This window comes from Bicyclus anynana, chromosome 26, assembly GCF_947172395.1.
Source record: "Bicyclus anynana chromosome 26, ilBicAnyn1.1, whole genome shotgun sequence".
NCBI classification, from domain to species: domain Eukaryota; kingdom Metazoa; phylum Arthropoda; class Insecta; order Lepidoptera; family Nymphalidae; genus Bicyclus; species Bicyclus anynana.
Window position 1 is genome coordinate 3,484,348 of NC_069108.1, and position 23,064 is coordinate 3,507,411.

A 23,064-nucleotide genomic window follows, 5' to 3' on the forward strand; every position below is an offset into this window, starting at 1 on the left:
TAATTTTTCAAGTTTATTTAATCTCCTTCCCTTATTGAATTATTAAAAAAGTCTTACACTAATTAATAGAATATACCCAAAAAAAAAGCACACTGCAACTATGGGGTATATTCTATTTAGTCGTCTAATATGTCAAATGAAAGCTTAAATTAAATCGTTTATTATTGTTCTACTACTTTTTTAATTTTACATGAAAACTTTAGTTTTTTGACAATACGAGGCAAAACGCCTGTCGGCCATGACGGTCTATATTTGTCTGTTTCATGACGTCACTATAACAAATCCCTTTCAAACGGAGCGATTGACAAAAATAATAGTAAACAATTAGTTTGACGTTTAGTACATTGTGACAAGAAGTCTTTTATTTTTATTAATTCGTCATCAACCCATATTCGACTCACTGCTGAGCTCGAGTCTCCTCTCAGAATAAGAGGGGTTAGGCCAATACTCCACGCTGGCCCAATGCGGATTGGCAGACTTCTCACACGCAGAGAATTAAAATGATTCTCTGGTATGCAGGTTTCCTCACGATATTTTCCTTCACCGATTGAGACACGTGATATTTAATTTCTTAAAATGCACACAACTGAAAAGTTGGAGGTGCATGCCCCGGACCGGATTCGAACCCACACCCTCCGGAATCGGAGGCAGAGGTCATATCCACTGGACTATCACGGCTCTTTAATTAATTAATATTGATATATTTCGGACCATTATGCTTACTATGCAAAATTAATATTGTTTATATAAAATTTGATATGAGTCAACTGCCTTATTTAACTATATTAGGTTTCCTTTCATCTAGTTTATGGTTCCTAGATTTTGTATGAAAAATTTCAACCAACCTACAACCTATTTGAAATGTGTCTCTGTGAACATTATCTATCAGTTATTTCTTATCACTAATGAATAACAGATGAGGGTTTATATTTCTAATGCCGGCTCTTAGACCATTAGTAACACAAATACATCTAGCTAACAAGATCGGCGCAGGTGTTTCGCTTCCTACCAGACACTTGTTCCGATAATATTATATTGTAGTGCAAACTATTTTGGCAACTGCTTGTTTAATAGAAAAATATATGTAAAAACGTTTGATTTTTGTAAGTCAAATAAACATCTTAATTTAAAATTTATCCTCAATTTACAAATTGCGAATTATCAATATTTTCACAAGTTTTTAGGGTTGCTAACGTCCAAGTACGTTAACGGAAACATTAAAGGGCTATTGTAACGAGGGCCTACGAGTTCCATCTAACAAACTATAAATATACTAAACTATCTGTTTAGTTTTAACACACATATTTATATCTATATCATTATTATTTTTGTCTATGTAGTTTATAATTCCTCTCAAATTTTATATTGGTTAGGCTCTGTGTTTTGACATTTAAATTTTGTGTGAATCTGTGAAAACGAAAAAGTGTCGGTGTGCAAAAAACAGAAATGAACGGTCAACGGAAAAACTTATTTAAACCTTCTCATAACTTTATTCTAATACTTTAACGGGATCCCGGGGACTATAAAACTCAAGTTTTAGTGTGATAAACGACCTTAACTAAGTTTTCTTTCACTACGCAAGAAGCGCGTCTATTCATCTTTGTGGTAAGTGTACGTAGTTTATGTATTAATGTATTTCGATTCACCGGCGGAGCACCCCAGGCTCGATTTTGACTAAAAATAGCTAAATATAAAACACTATCTATATGTTATCATAAACATTGTCTGTTATTTGCTGATAATAATTCTTCAATGTCATGATTACAGTTTTTCGTTTATAAGATACTGATTTGACTAAACCTAAAGATTCTATCTTTAGCTTTATTATTTAAACTCACGATTAAAGTAAACTATTTACATTTTATAATTAATTTAAATATTATAATGATATTAATTTCATAATGTTAGACTAAGCCGTAAAACTGTATAATTAAAAAGTAGTTGTAAGATACAGAAACCATTTTGAATTGTAAAACTGTTTGAGTCACAGTCGGTAATTATTTTGTCGTCTGGTAGTCAGTCGAGCGCGATCTTTGTTGGTGATAATACACTTTGTTGGAACTATACGAAGATTTTCATTGCTGAATACACATTCCTGACGTCACGCTGCCCGTCTCAGTAATACTATCTCCCTCTACTCGTGTTGTCAATCAATTTTCTCCAAATCTACTAGAACTAGACAAAGACGAGGGCGAGCTGGTCTATACTCCATACTAATATCATAAAGAAATAGTTTGTGGTGTATATAATATCACACATTTAAATTATATACACCACATATGTCATATATGTCATAGGCTATATTTTATACCCGTATTCTCACGGGAAGAGCTGTGATAGTCCAGTGGATATGACCTCCGCCTCCGATTCCGGAAGGTGTGGGTTCGAATCCGGTCCGGGGCATGCAGCTCCAACTTTTCAGTTTTGTTCATGTTAAGAAATTAAATATCACTTGTCTTAAACGGTGAAGGAAAACATCGTGAGGAAACCTACATACCAGAAAATTTTCTCTCTGCGTGTGTGCAGTCTGCCAATCCGCATTGGGCCAGCGTGGTGGACTATTGGCTTAACGCCTCTCATTCTGGGAAGAGACTCGAGCTCAGCAGTGAGTCGAATATGGGTTGATAACGAACGATTCACACGGGAACCATAACTATGCGGAGAAAACCGCGGGACGTCGGCTAGTCATACAATGTAGTGATGTACCTTGACCAACTCCTTGAGCCGCTCCCTGTTGTACACGCTGCCGATCTCCTCCCCCAGGAAGTAGTCCAGGAGCTTGCTCACCGGGAACGCCAGCGGCGCCGTCAGAGCCATCACTGCCTGTTAACGTTATAATATGTCTTACAAAGAGGGATGATGACAGTTTTATAAATATAAATTAAGAGTATGCTAATAGTAAAGCAAATTTGTAAAAGTAACAGGGTATCTGCGATCATTACTTTCGGAGCTACAGGGATTTAATGGGTCAGATTTGCGGCGCTGCCGCGGATCTCTGAAAAACGCTCCATACAAAATGGCACGATTTAGTGACGTCGTTGGCTCGCTGATTGTTAGGTTTGTATGGGCGTTCAAACAATATTACTAATATCTTTGTTATTTATGAGTTTATGTTTATAGTTCTTGTATTATAAAATGTCACATTTAATGTAAGGAAACTGAAACTGTATGAATTTTCATCTAATTACGATAAAATATTTTTAATAGATTTTGAAATTTTATTATCTCATTTATTTTGCAAACATCCAGACAATCGTTGCTTTTTATGTATAAATTAGTTAACATTGACCTTATTTACCCGAATGTATCATAAAAATCAAAATATTCAAACCTAGTCATCATCCCCATTGGAGGTAGAGGTCATATCCACTGGGCTTTGACGGCTCTCATTTTTATGATACATAAAAAGCAAAGATCGTCTGGATATTTGCAAAATAAATGAGATTATAAAATTTCAAAATCTATTAAAAATATTTTATCGTAATTAGATGAAAATTCATACAGTTTCAGTTTCCTTACATTAAATGTGACATTTTATAATACAAGAACTATAAACATAAACTCATAAATAACAAAGATATTAGTAATTTTGTTTAAACGCACATACAAATCAAACGAACGATTACCTACGACGTCATTAGTTCGTACCATTTTGTATGGGGCGTTTTTCTGGGATCCGTGCTAACGTCGCAAATCTGACCCTTTAAATCTCTGTAGCTCCGAAAGTAATGATCGCAGATACCCTGTTACTTTTACAAAATTGCTTTACTATTAGCATACTCTTAATTTATATACAATTTAAAAAACTGTCATCATCCCTATTAAAGGGAGGGAGCCAGGAGGAGGTAGAGACTCACCTTCGTGATCATGATGCTCTTGGCGCCCACCATGAGCCCGTGGCGCGAGCAGATCGCCTGCGGGGTGATCTCGCCCAGCAGCACGATGGCCAGCGTGGAGAATATCACCGCGAACAGGCCGGACGTCAGATCATCCAGGAGAATCGTGAACGTTGAGTTCACCGCCACGTTGCCTATATATACATTTCTTTGAGACATGATCGCTAACTTTGGGCTTCAGTTTACATATTTTGACATTGCATTTCAACGTCCACTTCGTGCAATATATAAATTAAAATCACGCGAGTCCCTTCGTCAAAAGTTTAAAGAAATAGGTATACTAACAGTAGCCTGTCAATATATATATAACAGCATAGTATATGTAAGACAAAATATTAATTTGTACAAACGAAAAGGAGTTAGACACGGGCATAAGTTAGTTACTTCTGCATATCGTCTCCAAAGAGTAAAAAATCTTTTGTAGGTTTGGGTGTACTCTTCTATAAAAAGATCCCCAAGACTGTGACGGACCTGCCAATGCATAGCTTTAAGCAATATGTTAAAAAACATTTACTTAGTCGAGGGTACTACAACATTGATGAGTTCCTTAATGATAAAAGCGCTTGGAGGCCATTGGATCAGCTTCCACCTTCACACAGGAAATAAAACTATAAGAAATTGTAATTGTTATCAATTGTAAATTATAATACTGTATGACTTTTTCAAAAGAGCAACTGTTGATTTTCTTGCCGGTATCTTCTCAGCAGAACCTGCCTTCCGAACCGGTGGTAGAATCTTTACAAATAGTCAACAGACGTATCAAAAGTGCTTGTATACTGAGCCTACTTGAAATAAATGAATTTTTGATTTTTGATTTTGATTTGATTCACTTATTATTTCATTAAATAAATTAATTAATTAAACAAATAAAAAAACCCGACTGCATAATTAATACAAAAACTGTAAAGAAAATAAAAAAAATACAACCGACTTCAAAACCTAAAAACGTACCCACTAAACACCGCCACAACAAATTAATCAAGCCCAAATACAAGGTAACTGCTGTAAATCGCCGGGGAGTTCCCTCGTCTGTTTTATGGCTCCATCATCAGATCGATTTTAAACCTTCATGAAATTGTATTGCTTAAAAGTATTAAATGGAAAAGTATACGAACACACTAGACACTCATATAATTTTCGAAAGTTCCCCTCAATTTCTCCAGGATTCCATCATCAGATCTTGACATGATGGCAATGGGACCAAATGGGGACTATACCGATTCAAACAAAAAAAGAATTTTTGAAATCGGTCCAGGCGTCTTTGAGTAATCGGTGTACATACATAAAAAAAAAAATCCGACCGAATTAAGAACCTCCTCCTTTTTGAAGTCGGTTAAAAAAAACAAGCTCAGTCCAGAAGTGTAGTAAGCAATTAGAAAACAGTCGGGACCTATTATATTGAATAGAATGATTTTCGTCTACATTTTTTAATCACGCACCTTTCTATAGCGTCTCACAGTCGTCTTGTTGGTTTTTTTCTAATTTCACCTATCTAAGAACACTTGGGTTATTAAAACAAATCTAACGATATCTGAATTACGTAAATCCGTTCAGCGGTTTGGAAGATATGAGGTAATAAAGAATATTACATACATACATACATACAAATGTGCCCATAAATAGAAGCACCGAGGTACCATTACGTTTGTACCTTATAGTAGGGGAGCCGAAGAGCGGATTTTTGCAGTTACTCGAGCGCGGCAGATGAACATAAGGGACTATACCTTGCACGTTGTTCAGTACCTCCACCAAGTATGACACCTTAATAATAATGGGTACGTTTAAGGCAACAACAAAAAACTAACTTCAGAAATACTCAAGCAGCATGTCAGATTAAGATAAAGTAGGTGACTTGATACCTAAAAGGTGTGCATTTCGAAAATCTGACTATTTAAGCGTAACGTAATGTAATGGGAGGGGTCCCTGTTATCGAGCCATGAGTGCGGTTAATTTTTTACTTATTTGGAATGAAATAATCTCCTGAACAATCGCTCATGTTTTCTAATGATTTCAGTAAGCCAAAGTAATAAAAATTGTCTTTAAAGTCTGTAGTTTTCTTCCCCACCGCTGAAAGTAGGGTAGTTACCAAATCTAATCGGCTTCAATGACGCTGTAGTGACTGCAAATTTAGCATTCCGGGCTCTCCTACTATTACCTTTAATGTATAAAAGAAGATGTTGCCACTAAAATCATGAAAGGATTCCTAAGATGGTTTGGAAATGAAGATAGGAGGAATGAAAGATGATGCACAAGTAAACAGAAATGTTAGAAAAAACCGTAAAACTGACGAACTTGAATAAAGGTTTTATAAGATTTGAAAAAGCAAGGGTAGTATGAAAGAATCGCAGAAATGTGTGTCTGTACCACTAATCGAGGACTTACCGAGTAAAATACTACACAGCAAATAGTTCCCATGATCACGCACAGGCATGATCGCCCTAGCGTAGTTCCTCTCTTGCTCCGTACCAGTGTTCGATATGATCTTCAACTCCGTCCTATCCAAAGACATCAGTCCCAGGTTCAAACCAGAGAACAACGCGGAAAACGACAGACAAATCAATATCAATATCAGAGACGCCCATAAAGGCAACATTTTCTTGTGTGTTGCGAACATCTTCCAGTGTTCTGTGCCTTGGTGGAGGTATTCGCCTTGGTCGTTCTCTGGTGCGTCGACACCAGGTTTTAGATTCTTTGCGCATATGTAGAATTTGTTGTCAGTTAATGGTGGTGGAGCGATTATTTCGAATAGAGCTGATGTGGCGGTTACTGACCCTTCTTTTGCCTGTAATAGAATTATGAGCTCAAGATCATGGTCATCATCATCATCATCATCATCATCATCATCATCATCATAATATAATATTATGATGGGGAAAGATTGGATTGTTTGTTTGTTGCTATTGAATGCCTTAACTTTAGAGCCCTCTAAAGTTACTGGTCCGATTTGAAAATTTCCAATGGGCTATCACGGCTATTAATAATTACCAGTGGCGAAGTATGGAATTTAGATAAAGGTTTAGTCCCAAAGAAAAGTAAATTCATGTAGTGTGATATAAACTCCGGTTTATCATATATCTAGATACAGTACAATAATGAAATTGCACGGACTTTTAAAGGTAACCCGGCGGGAATCAGCTTGTATGAACTCTTCGCCGCTGATAACCACTACTAATCTATACTAATATTATAAAGAGGTAAAGTTGGTGGTATTGTAGGGGTGATCTCTGAATCTACAGAACTGATTTTGAAAATTCTTTAACCACTAGAAAGCCAAGTGAGTCTTATTCTATATTCTTTTTTTTTTTTTTTTACAATTTAGCCCTTGACTACAATCTCACCTGATGGTAAGTGATGATGCAGTCTAAGATGGAAGCGGGCTAACTTGTTAGGAGGAGGATGAAAATCCACACTCCTTTCGGTTTCTACACGGCATCGTACCGGAACGCTAAAATCGCTTGGCGGTACGTCTTTGTCGGTAGGGTGGTAACTAGCCACGGTCGAAGCCTCCCACCAGCCAGACCTGGACAAATTAAGAAATTCTCAATCTGCCCAGCCGGGGATCGAACCCAGGACCTCCGTTTTGTAAATCAACCGCGCATACCACTGCGCCACGGAGGTCGTCAAAATTTCTATTAATATAATTCGTTAGTCATCTCTAGCAACACGCACTGTTCGAAGACTTTCGTCTTCAGGCACTCGAGAATTTTGTACGAATCAGAAATGAGGAGATCCGAAGACGAACTAAAGTCACTAACATAGCTCAGCGAGTCGCGAAGTCGCGAAGTCGCGAGGCCGTTGTTTGGAACTCCATGCAGAGGCCTATGTCCAGAAGTGAACGTCCATCGGCTGTCAATGATGATGAATGATAACAGGCTATATTTTATCCACGTATTCTCACGGGAACGGGATGTACGTGAGTGAAACAGCGGGGCATCGACTAGTACAGTGGACTAGTATAGTATATTTACCATATATTCTGCTTTGAGCATGAACTTGCAGGGTTGTCCGGGCGGCAGCACGTCGTGGGAGAACGTTATCACCGTCCGGGGCGTCAGGCCCTCGCCGAACAACCTGACAGACAAAACTATAGCGATTTAGGGCCGGTTACACCACCTGATAAGCGTTGGATTAGTCTGTGACTGCCTCCTACAGCCTATATTTAAAAACATTAAAACTAAAGTACCGTGGTGTCACCTGGTGCAAGGTTATCAGCTGAAAATCAGCGCTGTATGTCCAATGTTTCTTTGGTACATGCAGCACAATGCTGAGCTGGAACCTTTTTCAAGGTTGTGCCAAATATGACATAGTGGTGTTCGGATGCTTAGACCAAGCGGTTTGAGTATCAGGCACTACAATAGGGATGACGAAAGTTTTTAAAATTCTATATAAATTATGAGTATGCTAATAGCAAATCAATTTTGCAAAAGTAACAGGGCATCTGCGATTATTACTTTCGGAGCTACAGGGTTTATTAAAGGGTCAGATTTGCGGCGCTGCCTCGGATCCCTGAAAAACGCCCCATACAAAATGGTTTTTTTAATGACGTCGTAGGTGCATAATGATCGTTACATTTGTATGGGCGTTCAAGCAAAATTACTAATATCTTTGTTATTATGTTTATAGTTCATTTATTGAAAACTGACACATTTAATGTAAGGAAGCTAAAACTGTATGAATTTTCATCTAATTACGATAAAAGATTATTAATAGATTTTGTAATTTTATAATCTTATTTATTTTGCAAATATCCAGACAATATTTGCTTTTTACGTAGGAATTAGTTAACATTGGCCTTTTTTACCCGAATGTATCATAAAAATCAATATATTCAATTCTAGTCATCATCCCTATTGTATTAAGGGGTTAAGTATGGCACAGTTTTTGAAATAAATGATTTTTCTGTCTTTCTATACAATGTACATACCTGAGTACAACTTTAGTGTCAGCGAATACATCAGGGATCCCATCTTCAATGATGCTCGTCTCTTTATCCGAATCCTCGACCCTCAGACCTTCTATTGCAACCGGTCCCCAACTAGCTCGCACTCGAGGGGAATCCCCCAAATCACCTAAATCACTTATTTGGGCATGTGCTATAATTGGTTTTTTACTTTCATCATTTTTATCATCTTTTGGTATCACATCAATTGATTTATCATCACCTTTTAGATCATTAATATCTTTTATTATTTCTCGTTTTTTTCTAATTACTGTATTGTCTACAATGTTTAACATATGATGTACTCCATCATAAATATTATAATTTTCATTTATATTATTGCCATTTGTAAATATGCCATAAGTTGATTCTGACTGGTTTTCATCATGCGATTTATCTTGTACTGCGTTTTTTTTAATGCTATAGTTTAAATTTTCTGCATTATTTGTATCTACTAAATTGTTTTTTCTAATTTTACTCTTAAAATCATTGGGGTTTTCAAAATTAACATTTTTAATTGTTTCCCGTTTCTTTCTATCCATACTTTCTACATCTTGTATTTCATTTGTATCATGATTGTAATTTAGTACTTCCGCGCTATATACATCTTTTATATTGCTAATTGGTACATATTTATCATTAATATACATTTCTATATCGTTTTCTTCTTCTCTAGTTAGTCTAGGGGGATTCGGTAGATAATTGACATCGGTGTCGTGCGACAGGTCGGCCCAATCTGTGCTGCTCTCTTGGAGATCACCGCGAGATTGGACTTGTTGCTGGATTTCAGTCTCTAACCTGTGGACAAGAAGATTTTTCAAGGCAATTTTTTTGATAAGTAATTCAATAATTACTTATTAACCGTTACGTTTGAAAGAGTAAACTTACAGATTGGTCTCATTTCATTTTCATGAAAATCGGTTTAGTAATTTTGTGTTAAAATCAAAATAACTGAAATACGTCTTTGAAGTCGGTTCCATTTTTATATTAAAAAGATTATTTATATAATATCGTAAACAAAAAATCCAGTTCTCTGGGTGCAGTGCTAGCCTGTGGGTCCAAGCGAGGAGATCAGGGTTCCAGAGAGAGGAACCTCCTCACAATACGCGTCGTCTTAATGGTATCCGACTATTGACCCAACAGCCAAATGAAAGAAGTAAGATACACACTGTCAGCAAATAGTAGGGAACAAAAAACGCAAAACTTTGATTCCTCATACTTGAAATGCGTTTCATTGCGATACTAGTATGTAGTATTTTATTATGATGCGCGTATTTAGTAGTGTCTATAAAACATCTCATCTCAATGCCAGACATCTGCTCAGACGAGCCGCGTGACGCAAGCACCTTGACTAGTGTTGCCAGGCGTCTGGATAATGCCGGACATGGTTAACCTTTTTTATTGTGACCAAAATAAATATTTAATTAGACTTTTAAAAGATTTGATAGCTTAAATTAAAAAAAACGCTTGATTTTACATACGTTTTTTTAAGCTATCGCATTGCTTTGAGCGCGGAGACCGAATCAAGAAATTCCATAACGAAAATAACAACCTAACACCCAAGCCGTGCATCAAGTTAACACATTTCGACGTTGCACTAAAGAAATAGGAAATTCTCTAGTAATGCAATGCAGGTACCTTCACGATGTTTTAGCTTCACCGTGATATTAGATATTATTTTTTTTTTGAAAAGTTGGAGATGCATACTCGGACCGAATTCGAACATACGCCCTCCGAATCCAAAGCAGAGGTCATATTCACTGGGCTATCACGGCTCTATCCGAACTAGCAATGCGAAAATGTGGACGCCCGCCTTTAATATGGCCCATTCATGAGCAAGAGTTGGCATGCGGGATGATTGACACTTTGGACACGTGGACTGCATTTATTAGGGATGATGACAGTTTTTTAAATTGTATATAAATTAAGAATATGCTAATAGTCAAGCAATTATGTAAAAGTAACAGGGTATCTGCGATCATTACTTTCGGAGCTACAAGGGGTTTAAAGGCTCAGATTTGCGGCACTGCTGCGGGTCCCCATACAAAATGGTACGAACTAATGACGTCGTAGGTACATAATGATCGTTAGATTTGTATGTGCGTTCAAACAAAATTACTAATATCTTTGTTATTTGTGCGTTTATGTTTATGGTTCGTTTATTAAAAAATGTCACATTTAATCCAAGGAAGCTAAAACTGCATGAATTTTCATCTAATTACGATAAAATATTTTTAATAGATTTTGAAATTTTATAATCTTTTTTATTCTGCAAATATCCAGGAAATCATTGCTTTTTATGTATAAATTAGTCAACATTGAATTTTTCGATTAAGGGGTCTGCAGGCCTACGACAAACGATGTAGTGTTAATTGAATCGTCTCTACACCGAGATACATAATAGAATAGGCCCTGTGATTGAGAAAATATTTTTTGTTAGAGTCAATTAGTGTAAGACGAAGGTCGCAGAGTAAGGTACAGCTCGTGCGGGTTAAGTTGACACCTGGCTCGAATGATGTTTGTACTGTGTTTGTTTAGTTGTGTAGGTGCCGAGTTAATCAGACCCCCAAAAAAACAAATACGATCCTGACGATGATATAACGAACGACAAAGCTTCCCAGGCGACACAAACACAAGCTACAAAGCGACATCGTCAGACAAAACGAGGTCCCTGATATCTGACGTCACCCAGACGTGGGCTTTTCAATTTCAACTCACGATCTCGGGGGCGCCCGGACTCTGTGTCTCTACCTGCTGGGCAGTGTGAATAGACTGTGTCTGTGGGTGTCTGCCACGCTACGTGTCTGTGACGCACTGCGTCTGTAGATATAAACGGACCTTAATACGTGTAACACATCTCGCGTGTATTGGCCCTTTGCCAGATAAGCAGACGGCTGGAGAGAATATATCATCGAGTAATTAAATATATCATCATAGTAGCTATAAGTATTTATAACCGATCGACGCGTTTTATAATATTGCAAATAACATAGGAATCACCATTAAAAAAAGAAAGAAAAGATTATCAAGAGCGCGCAGCACGTCGGTACGATATGGATAAAATTCGAAGCGCAAACGAGACGCCGAATTATGACTTTCACGTGAGTGAAAAGCACGGAGCGATTGACGCGCGACGGAAATTTTATGACGTGAGCGCCATAAAACCATTTTTATCTAATTGCAAGTAAATTAAACAACATAACGAAAAACAAAATGGCCATGTTCAAGATATATACCTAATTTTCTATACAAAACAAAAATTTAAAAAAATAAGTTTGCTTTTCCTGAGATTGAAAGCAAAATGTGGGCAAAACATGTATTTTTCAAAAAAATAAACTATCGAGAAAAGTTTTACAAATTGTGTATTTTGTATACTCATAACGAAGCTAACACTTTGAAATATCATTTACCCATAATCAGGCTCCTAACTTTTCCAGAATCTGAGATCCAGAACCATTTGTAACCACCAAATTACATATTGCACACTCTTAATCTTTATTAGTTAATTGATGTAAGTTTTGCCACACATATTTCAATAGGGATCATCCTTATTAAAATATTTATTTTATTTATTTATTTATTTATTATCATCATAACTTAAAACTAGCCTTACAGGTATCACCTAATAATGTGATGAATATGTGTATGTACCTAGTGGTTATTTGGTTAGTCGACTACAACCTCTTTCAATTTTAATCTCTACTTAACCTATGATAATTTATTAGCTCTCTGATTTTATTCACGTGTCTATTAAACGATCGATAAGCCTGCAGAAGGAGGGAGGAGGGACGACACTTTACTGTTAGAATAATTTTTGATTTGGTTTGACGGCCTTCGTGGCGCCGTGGTATGCGCCGTAGATCTACAAGACGGAGGTCCTGGGTTCGATCACCGGCTGGGCAGATTGAGATTTTCTTAATTTGTCCAGGTCTGGCTGGTGGGAGGCTTCGGCCGTGGCTAGTTACCACCCTACCGGCAAAGACGTACCGCCAAGCGATTTAGCGTTCCGGTACGATGCCGAGTAGAAACCGAAAGGGGTGTGGATTTTCATCCTCCTCCTAACAAATTAGCCCGCTTCCATCTTAGACTGCATCATCACTTACCATCAGGTGAGATTGTAGTCAAGGGCTAACTTGTAAAGAATTAAAAACAAAAAAATTAGCACTTTAGACCTTAATATTTCACAAACATATACTTATACTTTATGCTACAAATAAGCCCAGCATTCAAGCAATAGGCATAAGCAGCATATTTTAAGGGCCCTCAACAGTCAACACGGCCAGGCCTTCCTTCCAGGAGTGGATATGGAGTTTAAACCCACCATGCTGCTTCAATGCATGTTGGCAAGCCGATGACAATGTTCAAATTGGAATGCCAAACTCTGTCCTAGACCTACCCTAACTAAAATTCTTGATAGTTCTACTTGAATAATATAATGAATACTTTATCAAAAAATCTTTGATTTGTTTCCAACGGTGACGAGCAAGGATCGTTGATTCTGAGTTTTACAATGTTTTTTAACCGACTTTCTAAAAAGGAGGAGGTTCTACGTCCAACGCTCCTTAACTTTGTTCTCTCTTTGGTCCTCACACGACATAGTTCTACCCTATTCTCTACTACTACCTCTCTTGGCTGGTGGTAGACTTTGGACAAAGACGTGCTGCCAAGCAATTTGGCGTTCCGGTACGATGGTAGAAACCGAAAAGGGTAGATTTTCATCCAACTCCTAACAAGTTAGCCCGCTTCCATCTTAGATTGCATCATCACTTACCATCAGCAGGGTCATTATGTAACTCGGTGAACGCTTTAAAATCACAGTCACGACAACAAATGACAGCGATTTTTCGTTTTTGCGATCATGTAACACACATCTCCCACCGAAATGACGTCATCTTGGATCGTTCTCTGTCACGGTCACTTGTAGGGATTTATCCAAGTTATAACGCAGTTTTTACGTATCGATAGTCAGTTTAAGCGATTATGTAAGCATAATGATCATACAACTGCGTGACACAGAAGTTGTCAAAGTCAATCGCTATAGAAACTAATACCGAGCAGTGTTTTAATAAAGTTTACTTGACGCCTGTGATTCAATAATTACAAATAAAAGTACTTTTAGGATTTTTTTGAATTTTGTACTATACCTTGTAAGTAAGGTATTAGTTTGTAAGTCAATAAAATCAGAATTAGAAAAGTTTTTCATGTAAAATATGACGAAAGTTGAGAATATATAGTAGGTACCTACCTACATACTTATTTCATAAAGCAGAATTACAGTTTTAGAGTTAGTTGAAGTGAATTTAATTAATTGTGTTATTTTTGTAGTGTTTACCGACATTGCCATGTACAATACAATGCATGTAGCATTTGTATTGTACGCGGAAACGGAACGAAAAAGATGTCTTTGTCGAGTTCATTGCAAAACTTTCGTGTCGCGATACCAGCAGGTTTTAGAAGAAATACAAAGTCTTCGAACAACTGCTGCTCGCAATGAATTAGAGATAAGTAAGTTATATGAATGAATGAAGGAATTTTCTTCATTCTCTGCGTTGAGCAAGTGACGTGGACTATGGGCCTAACCCCTCTCATTCTGAGAGAAGACTCGAGCTCAGCAGTGAGCCAAATATGGTATTTTTATAAGGTGAGCTTCCATCATAGGATAAGTTGGTTTAAGATTTGGAGTAGGCTTATTCAGTACTAGCAGACACACCATAGTTTGACCGGTGTAGTTCCCGCTCCTGTGGGAATATGGGGTAGCACAGAGTAATACGGGCTATATTTTATATAGCCTATATTACTCTGTGCTGTAGCTTACCAATGGTGAAAGATTTTTTATAATCAGTCCAGTAGTATTTGTGTTAGATTGTAAGAAACAAATAATATTATCTAAAGATCGGTCACTGTCATCCTAAGAACCTAAATTAAACCATTGAATATTATTTACAGGTCTTGGCAGCTTTAAACTTTTATGCCAATGGATCATACAAATGGCTTTGTGATGGCTAAGGCATCTTTTAGCAAATGCCTACATGAAGTCGCTGACGCTCCTGAATACCCCAGCTGTTTAAAAAAAATGTGTTAAGTTCCCTTTGCATTAAACACAAAATCATTATAAATAAGTAAGTATGAAACTAACTTATAGCACAGTATGAAACTAACATAACCTATTCATTATATTTTTAGTTTTTTTTTTCTAAGACTCAACTAATTTGTGTTCACTACCACACTGAATCTTTCATAGGTTGATTTTGCATAAAAACTTATTTGCAAAATGAGATTGATTATTGATTGAGATTAATAAATAATACACAGAGTGCTTATTCATATCACAGGATGTTACTGTAAATAGACATATACCCAGGTGCTTAATCTAGATTAACATCTACTTACAGATTTATGAAAAAATTTGGATTGCCCGGGTATTAGGGCGCATTGATTGCACCCATGTGACAATAGTTCGGCCTACAAGCCAAGAGCTACTAGGAGGCTAACAATTAGAATTGAATAAAAGCATGGTACCTCCTTTTATTTAAACATTAACTTATTTATATATTGTCAATTAATATTTCAGATATGTATAATAATAACATAGTGGATGCTCAATTTGGTGGTGCATCTTATGACTTGTACATATGGAACCAGTGCAATAAGACCACTTGAGGAAAACCTGCCCAATAGGGACCGCTGTTGGTTGTTAGGTAAGCTGTTGCTTAGGTATAACTGTCAGTTAATGAAACTACAGGATCCAAATATAAATTATATACTATAAATTATATATAACTGTTACTTTTATGTAGGCAAAATACATAATACATTGCAATACACACTTCAATTCTTTCAGGTGACCAATGTTTGCATGATGACCCCTATCTTGGGAGCTGCTCCTAGATCCCATGAAGATATGCACAACATTGCTGTGTCAGAAATACGGTGGAGCCTTGTAGTTGGGTGCATATTGTAAAATGTTTCCTCACTCCAAAACCATGAACTCTGGTTTCCTAAACCCTCAAGCTATGCAGCCGAAGGAGGAGACTTATCACAGGTCAGTATATTATATACCTACTTTATAAGAACTTGTTGGGCAGTACCATGTATACCTACATTATGATTTATTTTTCTAGGAGAATCACTAATAATTTTGAAGAAGTGAAGAGCTTAACAATGTTTCAACCAACACCTAAAGAAGCTTTCACTTGGCTGTTAGATCAAGGGCTGGATACAGAAAACAGTAATCCTTGTGATGGCAGTATTGTCCAAGGATTCCTCACTCAAAACCATGATAACAAGTTGCTAGAACCCTCAAGCTATGCAGACAAAGGACTGGATATATTTTTTCGTGACCAAGCCTTCTGTATAATTATTTATACTTAAACCATACAAAGCACTATCTAGCCCCAAAGTAGGCATACAGAGTAGCTTGTGTTGTGGGTACTAAGATAGTTGATATTATAATATTCATTTACATTTATATACTACCTATAAATACTTATATAATGTATAAATACACACACACTGGAAAAAACCCATGCTCTTCACACAAATATTTTCCAGGTGTGGGAATCGAACCCATGACCGTGGATGCAGGAGCACTACTTACTGCGCCACGCGTATGTGTTTTTATTTTGAAGCAAATTATTAAAGTTGATAATTCAAATTGTAGTCATTGTTTTAATTAATTTTTAATTTACATTTTTGTTAAATATTTAGCTATACTTCAGTCTATTTTTGTTAGAGGGGGTACCTATATGTGTAAGTAGGGTCGTTTCTTGATTAAATTAAACTAAAGAATGAAAGATATATATTATAACAAAATTTGTCAACAACAATATATCAAGTCTGAATAAAAAATACCAACACAAGTAAATATATTTTTTATTTTTAAGTAATAGATGTTACACAAATATAGAACTACCTGGCCCTACCTGCTTAACATTAAACAACATTGTTTTTAATCAAATCATTATTTATTTATTTCCTACAATGTGGTAGGTACATGTTTTGTTCTTAAAATTATTGAATTGTATAGATAAACAACTAATGTAGTATTCAATTTTTTCTTTTACAATTACTTAAATAATCATCATCATCATCATCATCATCATCATCATCATCATCATCATCATCATTATAAACACATATTCGGCTCACTGCTGAGCTCGAGTCTCCCCCAGTAAGAGGGGTTAGTGCCTACCCGCACTCGGGAGACCCCGCACTGGAAAGCGTGGTTGGTCGGTTGGTTGGATGTTCGCGGCTCAAGGTCGTTGTGCTTGGAGGTCCATGTAAGAGGCCTATGTCCAGCAGTGGACGTCTATCGGCTGATAAGGTAAGGGAAGGCCAATGCCTAACCCCTCTCATTCTGACAGGAGCCGAATATGGGCCAGCATATTTGGATTACATTGGCAGACATCACATATGCAGAAGTGAAGGGTTTTCTACAACTGACCATATCCACACAATCGAGCAAATAATAGAAAAATTCAGTGAATACAATCAACCACTTTATATTGCCTTCATTGACTACTTCAAGGCCTTTGACAGCATCTACCACAGCTCAATTTGGAAAGCATTAGAAACATGTGATATAAACAACACATATATAGACATTATTAAAAATATTTACTCAAACACAACTAGTAGAATCAAACTAGAAAATAAAGGCGAAGAAATTGCAATACAAAGAGGTGTCAGACAAGGTGACCCACTGTCACCAAAATTATTTATTGCAGTATTAGAAAATGTATTTCAAACATTAAACTGGAAAAAGAAGGGAATCTGGATCATAGACCAATTCTTAAGTCACCTAAGATTCGCAGACGACATTGCAGTATTTGCTAAATCAGCCTCAGAACTTCAAGAAATGATAAAGACGCTGAGTGTAGAAAGCAAAAAAGTAGGGTTACAGATTAACTTTATCAAAACAAAAATAATGACCAACCACCACCAAAAACCGGTAGAAATAGACAATAAGATAATAGAATATGTAAAGAACTATGTTTATTTAGGAAAGCAAATTTCTTTTAACAAGGACAACAATAAAGCAGAGGTGGAAAGAAGAGCAAATATAGCATGGAAAAAGTTCTGGGCTCATAAAGAAATTTTCAAAGGAAATTACACTGTTAATTTAAAAAGGGTTGAAATGGAGACAACTATTCTACCTTGCCTAACCTACGCCTGCCAAACATGGGTCTACAACACAAGTTCGAGGCATAAACTCATCACCACACAACGTGCAATGGAAAGGAGTATCTTGAAACTAAAAAAAGCTGACAAAATAAACAGTATGATTATTAGGAAAAAAACTAATCTCACAGATGCTCTGGACCATGCACAAAGACTTAAGTGGAGATGGGCAGGCCACCTTGGCAGGCTAAAGGACAAACGGTGGACTAAGAAAATTACCTACTGGAAAGGTCCACTTGGTAAAAGGAAGGTAGGAAGGCCTATAGGAAGGTGGGTAGATGACATTACCGCAGTGGCTGGCCAAGGTTGGATGGAACTCACAAAAGAAAGGGACAATTGGAAAAAGATGGAGGAGGCTTATACCCGAAGGGGCCCATTATTAACTAGTACATAAATTAACTATTTAGATGAATATATAGATTAGTTAGAATAGTTTTAAGATATTGTTAAGTATTGTTAAGTTAAATGGGAAAATAAAGCTTATTATTATTATTATTATTATTACATATGCAGAGAATTAAGAGAATTCTCTGGTATGCAGGTTTCCTCACGATGTTTTCCTTCACTGTTTGAGACACGTGATATTTAGTTTCTTAAAATGCACACAACTGAAAAGTTGGAGGTGCGTGCCCCGGAACGGGTTCGAACCCACACCCTCCGGAATTGGAGGCAGAGGTCACATTCACTGGGCTATTAGGGATAATAATAATAGTTAAATAATATTTCCTCCTAATAATAGATAATAAAACATATTTTGATGTGCAATTTTACAATAAAATTTTTATCTAATACTATGTAATACTGAAATTAACCAAATGATAATAATCATATTCTTTATATACAGTGATGTCATAATTAACTATATTAAATTAAAATGAAATTATATTTGACAATTTTCTCTCATATGCAATGTCATTATTGATAATAATCTTATAAAAAATCTGTTCATTAAATGTTTGTTTAATTCTTTCTTCATGAATCGTTCATAGAGATGAAGGATTCAGAATCACCAATTTTTTCAAGGTGTTTTGCACCTCAATGGTGACCAGCGACATGGAGACTTCCATAGTCAGTCCCTGGCACTCAAAGTTTAGAGCCCACATCTTCATGTTGATCTGAAATGCAGAAAATATTTTTTTATTACATGAACTACATATGCCCCCGGTTTCTTTAAGTAGATCTCATTCCTGTGGGAATATTGAGATAAGAAATGGCCTATGTATTATATCTTGATTAAGAGTTTATATAAATGACAAATCTAGGGGGGGGTTAATTGATATATTTATACCTCAGGTATATTACTTGGTTCTACAATATATTTCTGTGAGATGGTGATAACAAAAATAATACTTTGTTGTATTTATGTTGAGCTTCTTTTCAGACGAAGAATGTTTGTGATCCTTTAGTTTCAGGTTAATGAATATTGTTATCATAAACAATACATTATTGTAAATGATAACAATATTCATTATATGTGATATTTAACAAATCAAAATGATGATATTTAACAAATCAAAATGTGCAATATTTATTAAGCTGAACATGTACATAATAAAAGAAAATATAAAGTACAAATTATTATTTGAATTAGCAATTATTATCATTAAGAATTACATACACTGGATTAGGTAATACTATTCATTCATTCATGATTAGACCAATAGTCCACCACTCTGACCCAAAGCGGATTAGCAGACTTCACATAAGCAGAGAATTAAGAGAATTATCTGGTATGCAGGTTTCCTCACGATGTTTTCCTTCACCATTTGATACATGTGATATTTAATATCTTAAAATGTACACAACTGAAAAGTTGGAGCTGCATGCCCCGGACTGGATACAAACCCACACCCTCTGGAATCTGAGGCAGAGGTTACATCCACTGGGCTATTGCTGTGCTTATGGACCTATATCCCTGGCAAACCCTCTAGTCTACTCTGCAGCAACTGGGCTTTTATGGGATTAAACTGAGCTCTTTTGTTTTTTGATTTGCCTTATATTTTATCCAGTTTTGTAGGAGATACATATACTTGTAGGATTTAACTTAACTATATATTGTAATTGAAATTTGAATTAATTATTTTAAGTGGCTAGCCTCAATCATCATAAAAAAATTACTAATCAAGGTAGGATTTTATATTTAGCCTTAATGTAACTAAAACAAACACCTACAAATACAAACAATTCTAATACATCTGCATAATGAGACAAAGTTTGATTTTGATTATTTGTCTTGTACTTAATGCTTAGAACTTAAAGGTTACATGGTGCAGGTATAGTTGTGGTTTAAAAAGGCTTGTTAATGCAATATGCTAGTCACAAAACCAAGTATTATGTTAAACTTATAATAGAAAATCATGAATTTCAATTGAATATAATTACTATCTGATGCTCGACAGTTCCACCTGCATAGTTCTCACTCTCTTGGGACTACAGGGATAAAATATAGCCTATTACACTCGCAAGTTATGTGAGTTTCTATTGGTGAAAAAATTTTCGAAATCGGTTTAGTAGATCCAGAGATTACCCCCTACAATATCAAAAATTTCCTCTCATCCTCTTTAAAATAATAATATAGAATATAGATATGTGATAACTTACACAACGCCACTGGCAGACGCGAACACGGAAGGTTTATTTAGTAGCCTGACTTTCCAAAGGCCCTCCAAAACAACCCATCGCCAAGTTTGATCCAAGCCAAGGCGATCATTGAGTTTCCCGGACATCTTTAGTTGCAAGCGATGAACTTTAATAAACAAAACACTATACAATATACTTTACATATTATCACAACGACCATTAAATTAATCATAGGCAGACGATAAAACTTTGAAGAACTTTCGTGTAGATAATGTTTTATGTAAAAGTGGCCGTTTACTTTGATAAATTAACTATTAACACTAATAAAAATGTATACGATAAAATGATTAATTAATTACTTCTATTGAAAACAAAAAACTAGCAGTAGCAAGTACTTTGATCCAACGAAACCAATTTTTTTATTAATATTTTAATACGGCTTTGTTTACCAACAAAGAAACTATGGCACTTCACTTCACCACAGACAAACAGCAAAATCAAGTATAATGCGTATATGTGCAAAAGTATGCCGCACCCGTAGTAAGTAGTACCGGGAAAGGGTGTATTTTATTTAGTCGCATAATGTCGATAAAATTTTGCGCCTAGAACGATATCACTATAGTATGCGCGTTATCATCTGAGTCGTCCGGTCATAAAAGTCAAAAAAGATAGGAATGTGCAGCGCGCCTACCTGCGCACCCTAATTATCGATAAACGGCTACCTGCGCACGTGCTAATGATGAGTCAATAATGATTTGGACGATTCTGATTGGTCGGTTTCTAATGTAATTGCATTGCGTATTTTTTTTGCTATAAATGTGTTTACTGCAATTAAATAAATACATTCATGTGTTACTCGTTGCGCACTATGGATACTTTATTTTCTAACGTTGATCTGAAGAAATTACATGGCGATATTAGCCCTCAAGCTCGAACACTGATTCACAACGTATTCCTGTTTCTCAATGAATTGAAAAGTGATCCGAATAAAGTGGCTTCTCTAAATTTCAACAAACCACGTGAAATGGCCGCATTTGTTTGTGGTGTGAGCAGAGCGACAGTGGACCGAATCAAGACGGAAGTATCACAATCAGGCAGTACCTGTATACCAAGAACAAATTTTAAGAAACCACAAACCGTCACTAATATTGACGATTTTGATAAAAGTGTGTTGAAGCGAACTGTAGCTTCATTTTATGAGAATGGAGAGTATCCATCCGTGGCCGCTTTAGACCATCTGGCAAATGAACGAGGTCATGAAGTAATAAGGCTCCCTCCATATCACTGTCAATATAACCCAATAGAATTAATTTGGGCACAAGTAAAGGGAGAAGTTGCGAAGAATAATAATACCTTCAAGATAGCAGATGTCGAAAATCACCTCCACCGAGCCATAGAAAATGTCACACGAGAAGACTGGGCCAAATGTGTTAGGCATGCCGAAGAACTTCAAAACAAAGATTTACAAAAAGCTCTAATTAGAGATCACGCGCCGCTTATAATAAATTTGGCAGAAGACGAAGATTCTGATGATGAAGACTCAGATGAAGATTAATTTTATTTAGTTAATAATTATATAATATGAAATATGTATTATATTAAATCAAATATTGTTAATTTTTTTAATTTTGTGAACAAGATACGATAATAAACTTTACTTATCGATAATATGTCTTTCATTGTTACACCCTTCACTAGACGGCTCCATAAGACCCATAAGTGCAAGCGAGATAGATATAGAGAAATGATTTATGGCCCTAAGACTCAGTTGTTAACGCGCGTACTATAGGCATTGTGGCTGTCTTTTGTCTTACATAATCGGAATTGCAAAAACACTCTAGTGTTCAATTTAGCTTTGCGTTACACAGTTAGAAGTGATACGTCGAGATACATAATCAGCCTGCAGGTGAGATTGTATATATTGCCAAAGTCGTTGATGACACTCCCATGATATGCGGGGACATTGTATGCGGGCAACGGGGGGAAGGACAGCGCTGGTGTGAGAGTTACGAACGAATTTGCCAAGCTAGTCAATGGCTAACTTGTAAGTTGCAAAGAATTAACACGTTCGCTGCGGTACGAGGTCAATTGACCTCGTACACCTAGCGTCTTCAAAATTTACGAGGTCGATGGACCCCATAACACATTACAAAGTTTTAATACGAGGTCAAAAAACCTCGTACCGCACCAGAGGAAAGTACAGAAATATCAGTCCCGTTCGCTGCGGCACTGATTTTAAAAAAAGAACGCTGACGTTAAAAAAAAATTCTTTACCCTCCGCACAAAAAGCCGATTTCACAATTCCCTGTAAAGCAACTACAAGTAATCGGATAGCGAAACTAGGGTGAGGGGAGGAATGTAGTACAAGGTCATACCGAGTGCGTACTATGTTATGCTCGTAAAAATATATATTAGAAGATATTACTCACCGAGCGATGGTAAAATATTATTACTAGAGGCTAGGATAGC

At 36.3% G+C, this 23,064-nt stretch overlaps 2 protein-coding genes and 1 long non-coding RNA gene across 6 annotated transcripts in view; 1 reads left to right on the forward strand and 2 right to left on the reverse strand.

The window, feature by feature from the left end:
* The window catches only part of LOC112051135 (unextended protein), a 59,580-nt gene that overhangs the window by 30,762 nt on the left and 5,754 nt on the right, over positions 1-23,064 (reverse strand). The window contains exons 2-6 of the mRNA XM_052889461.1: positions 8,821-9,633; positions 7,865-7,967; positions 6,279-6,678; positions 3,858-4,030; positions 2,707-2,823 (exon numbers count right to left, since the gene is read on the reverse strand). Coding sequence (XP_052745421.1) covers positions 2,707-2,823; positions 3,858-4,030; positions 6,279-6,678; positions 7,865-7,967; positions 8,821-9,633 — 1,606 coding nt within the window. The remainder of the gene's footprint in view (positions 1-2,706; positions 2,824-3,857; positions 4,031-6,278; positions 6,679-7,864; positions 7,968-8,820; positions 9,634-23,064) is intronic.
* LOC128199513 (uncharacterized) lies at positions 13,824-19,597 on the forward strand. Of its 4 annotated transcripts, XR_008252135.1 has the most exons (5): positions 14,325-14,340; positions 14,782-14,954; positions 15,677-15,877; positions 15,957-17,255; positions 18,540-19,597. XR_008252135.1 is itself a non-coding variant. In XM_052889460.1 (2 exons), the coding sequence occupies exons 1-2, from the start codon at positions 15,798-15,800 to the stop codon at positions 16,204-16,206; spliced, it is 330 nt and encodes a 109-aa protein (XP_052745420.1). In that variant the 5' UTR covers positions 15,720-15,797; the 3' UTR covers positions 16,207-16,494. The 4 variants fall into 4 exon arrangements, 1 of the variants encoding a protein (XP_052745420.1); XR_008252137.1 differs by lacking the exons at positions 15,677-15,877; positions 15,957-17,255; positions 18,540-19,597 and adding an exon at positions 15,407-15,575 and having other exon boundaries at positions 13,824-14,340; XR_008252136.1 differs by lacking the exons at positions 15,677-15,877; positions 15,957-17,255; positions 18,540-19,597 and adding an exon at positions 15,228-15,400 and having other exon boundaries at positions 13,824-14,340.
* On the reverse strand, positions 16,690-21,211 carry LOC128199514 (uncharacterized). The gene is made up of 2 exons (XR_008252138.1): positions 20,617-21,211; positions 16,690-19,130 (listed from the first exon to the last, which is right to left on the reverse strand). It is a non-coding gene; the product is annotated as an uncharacterized LOC128199514 (long non-coding RNA).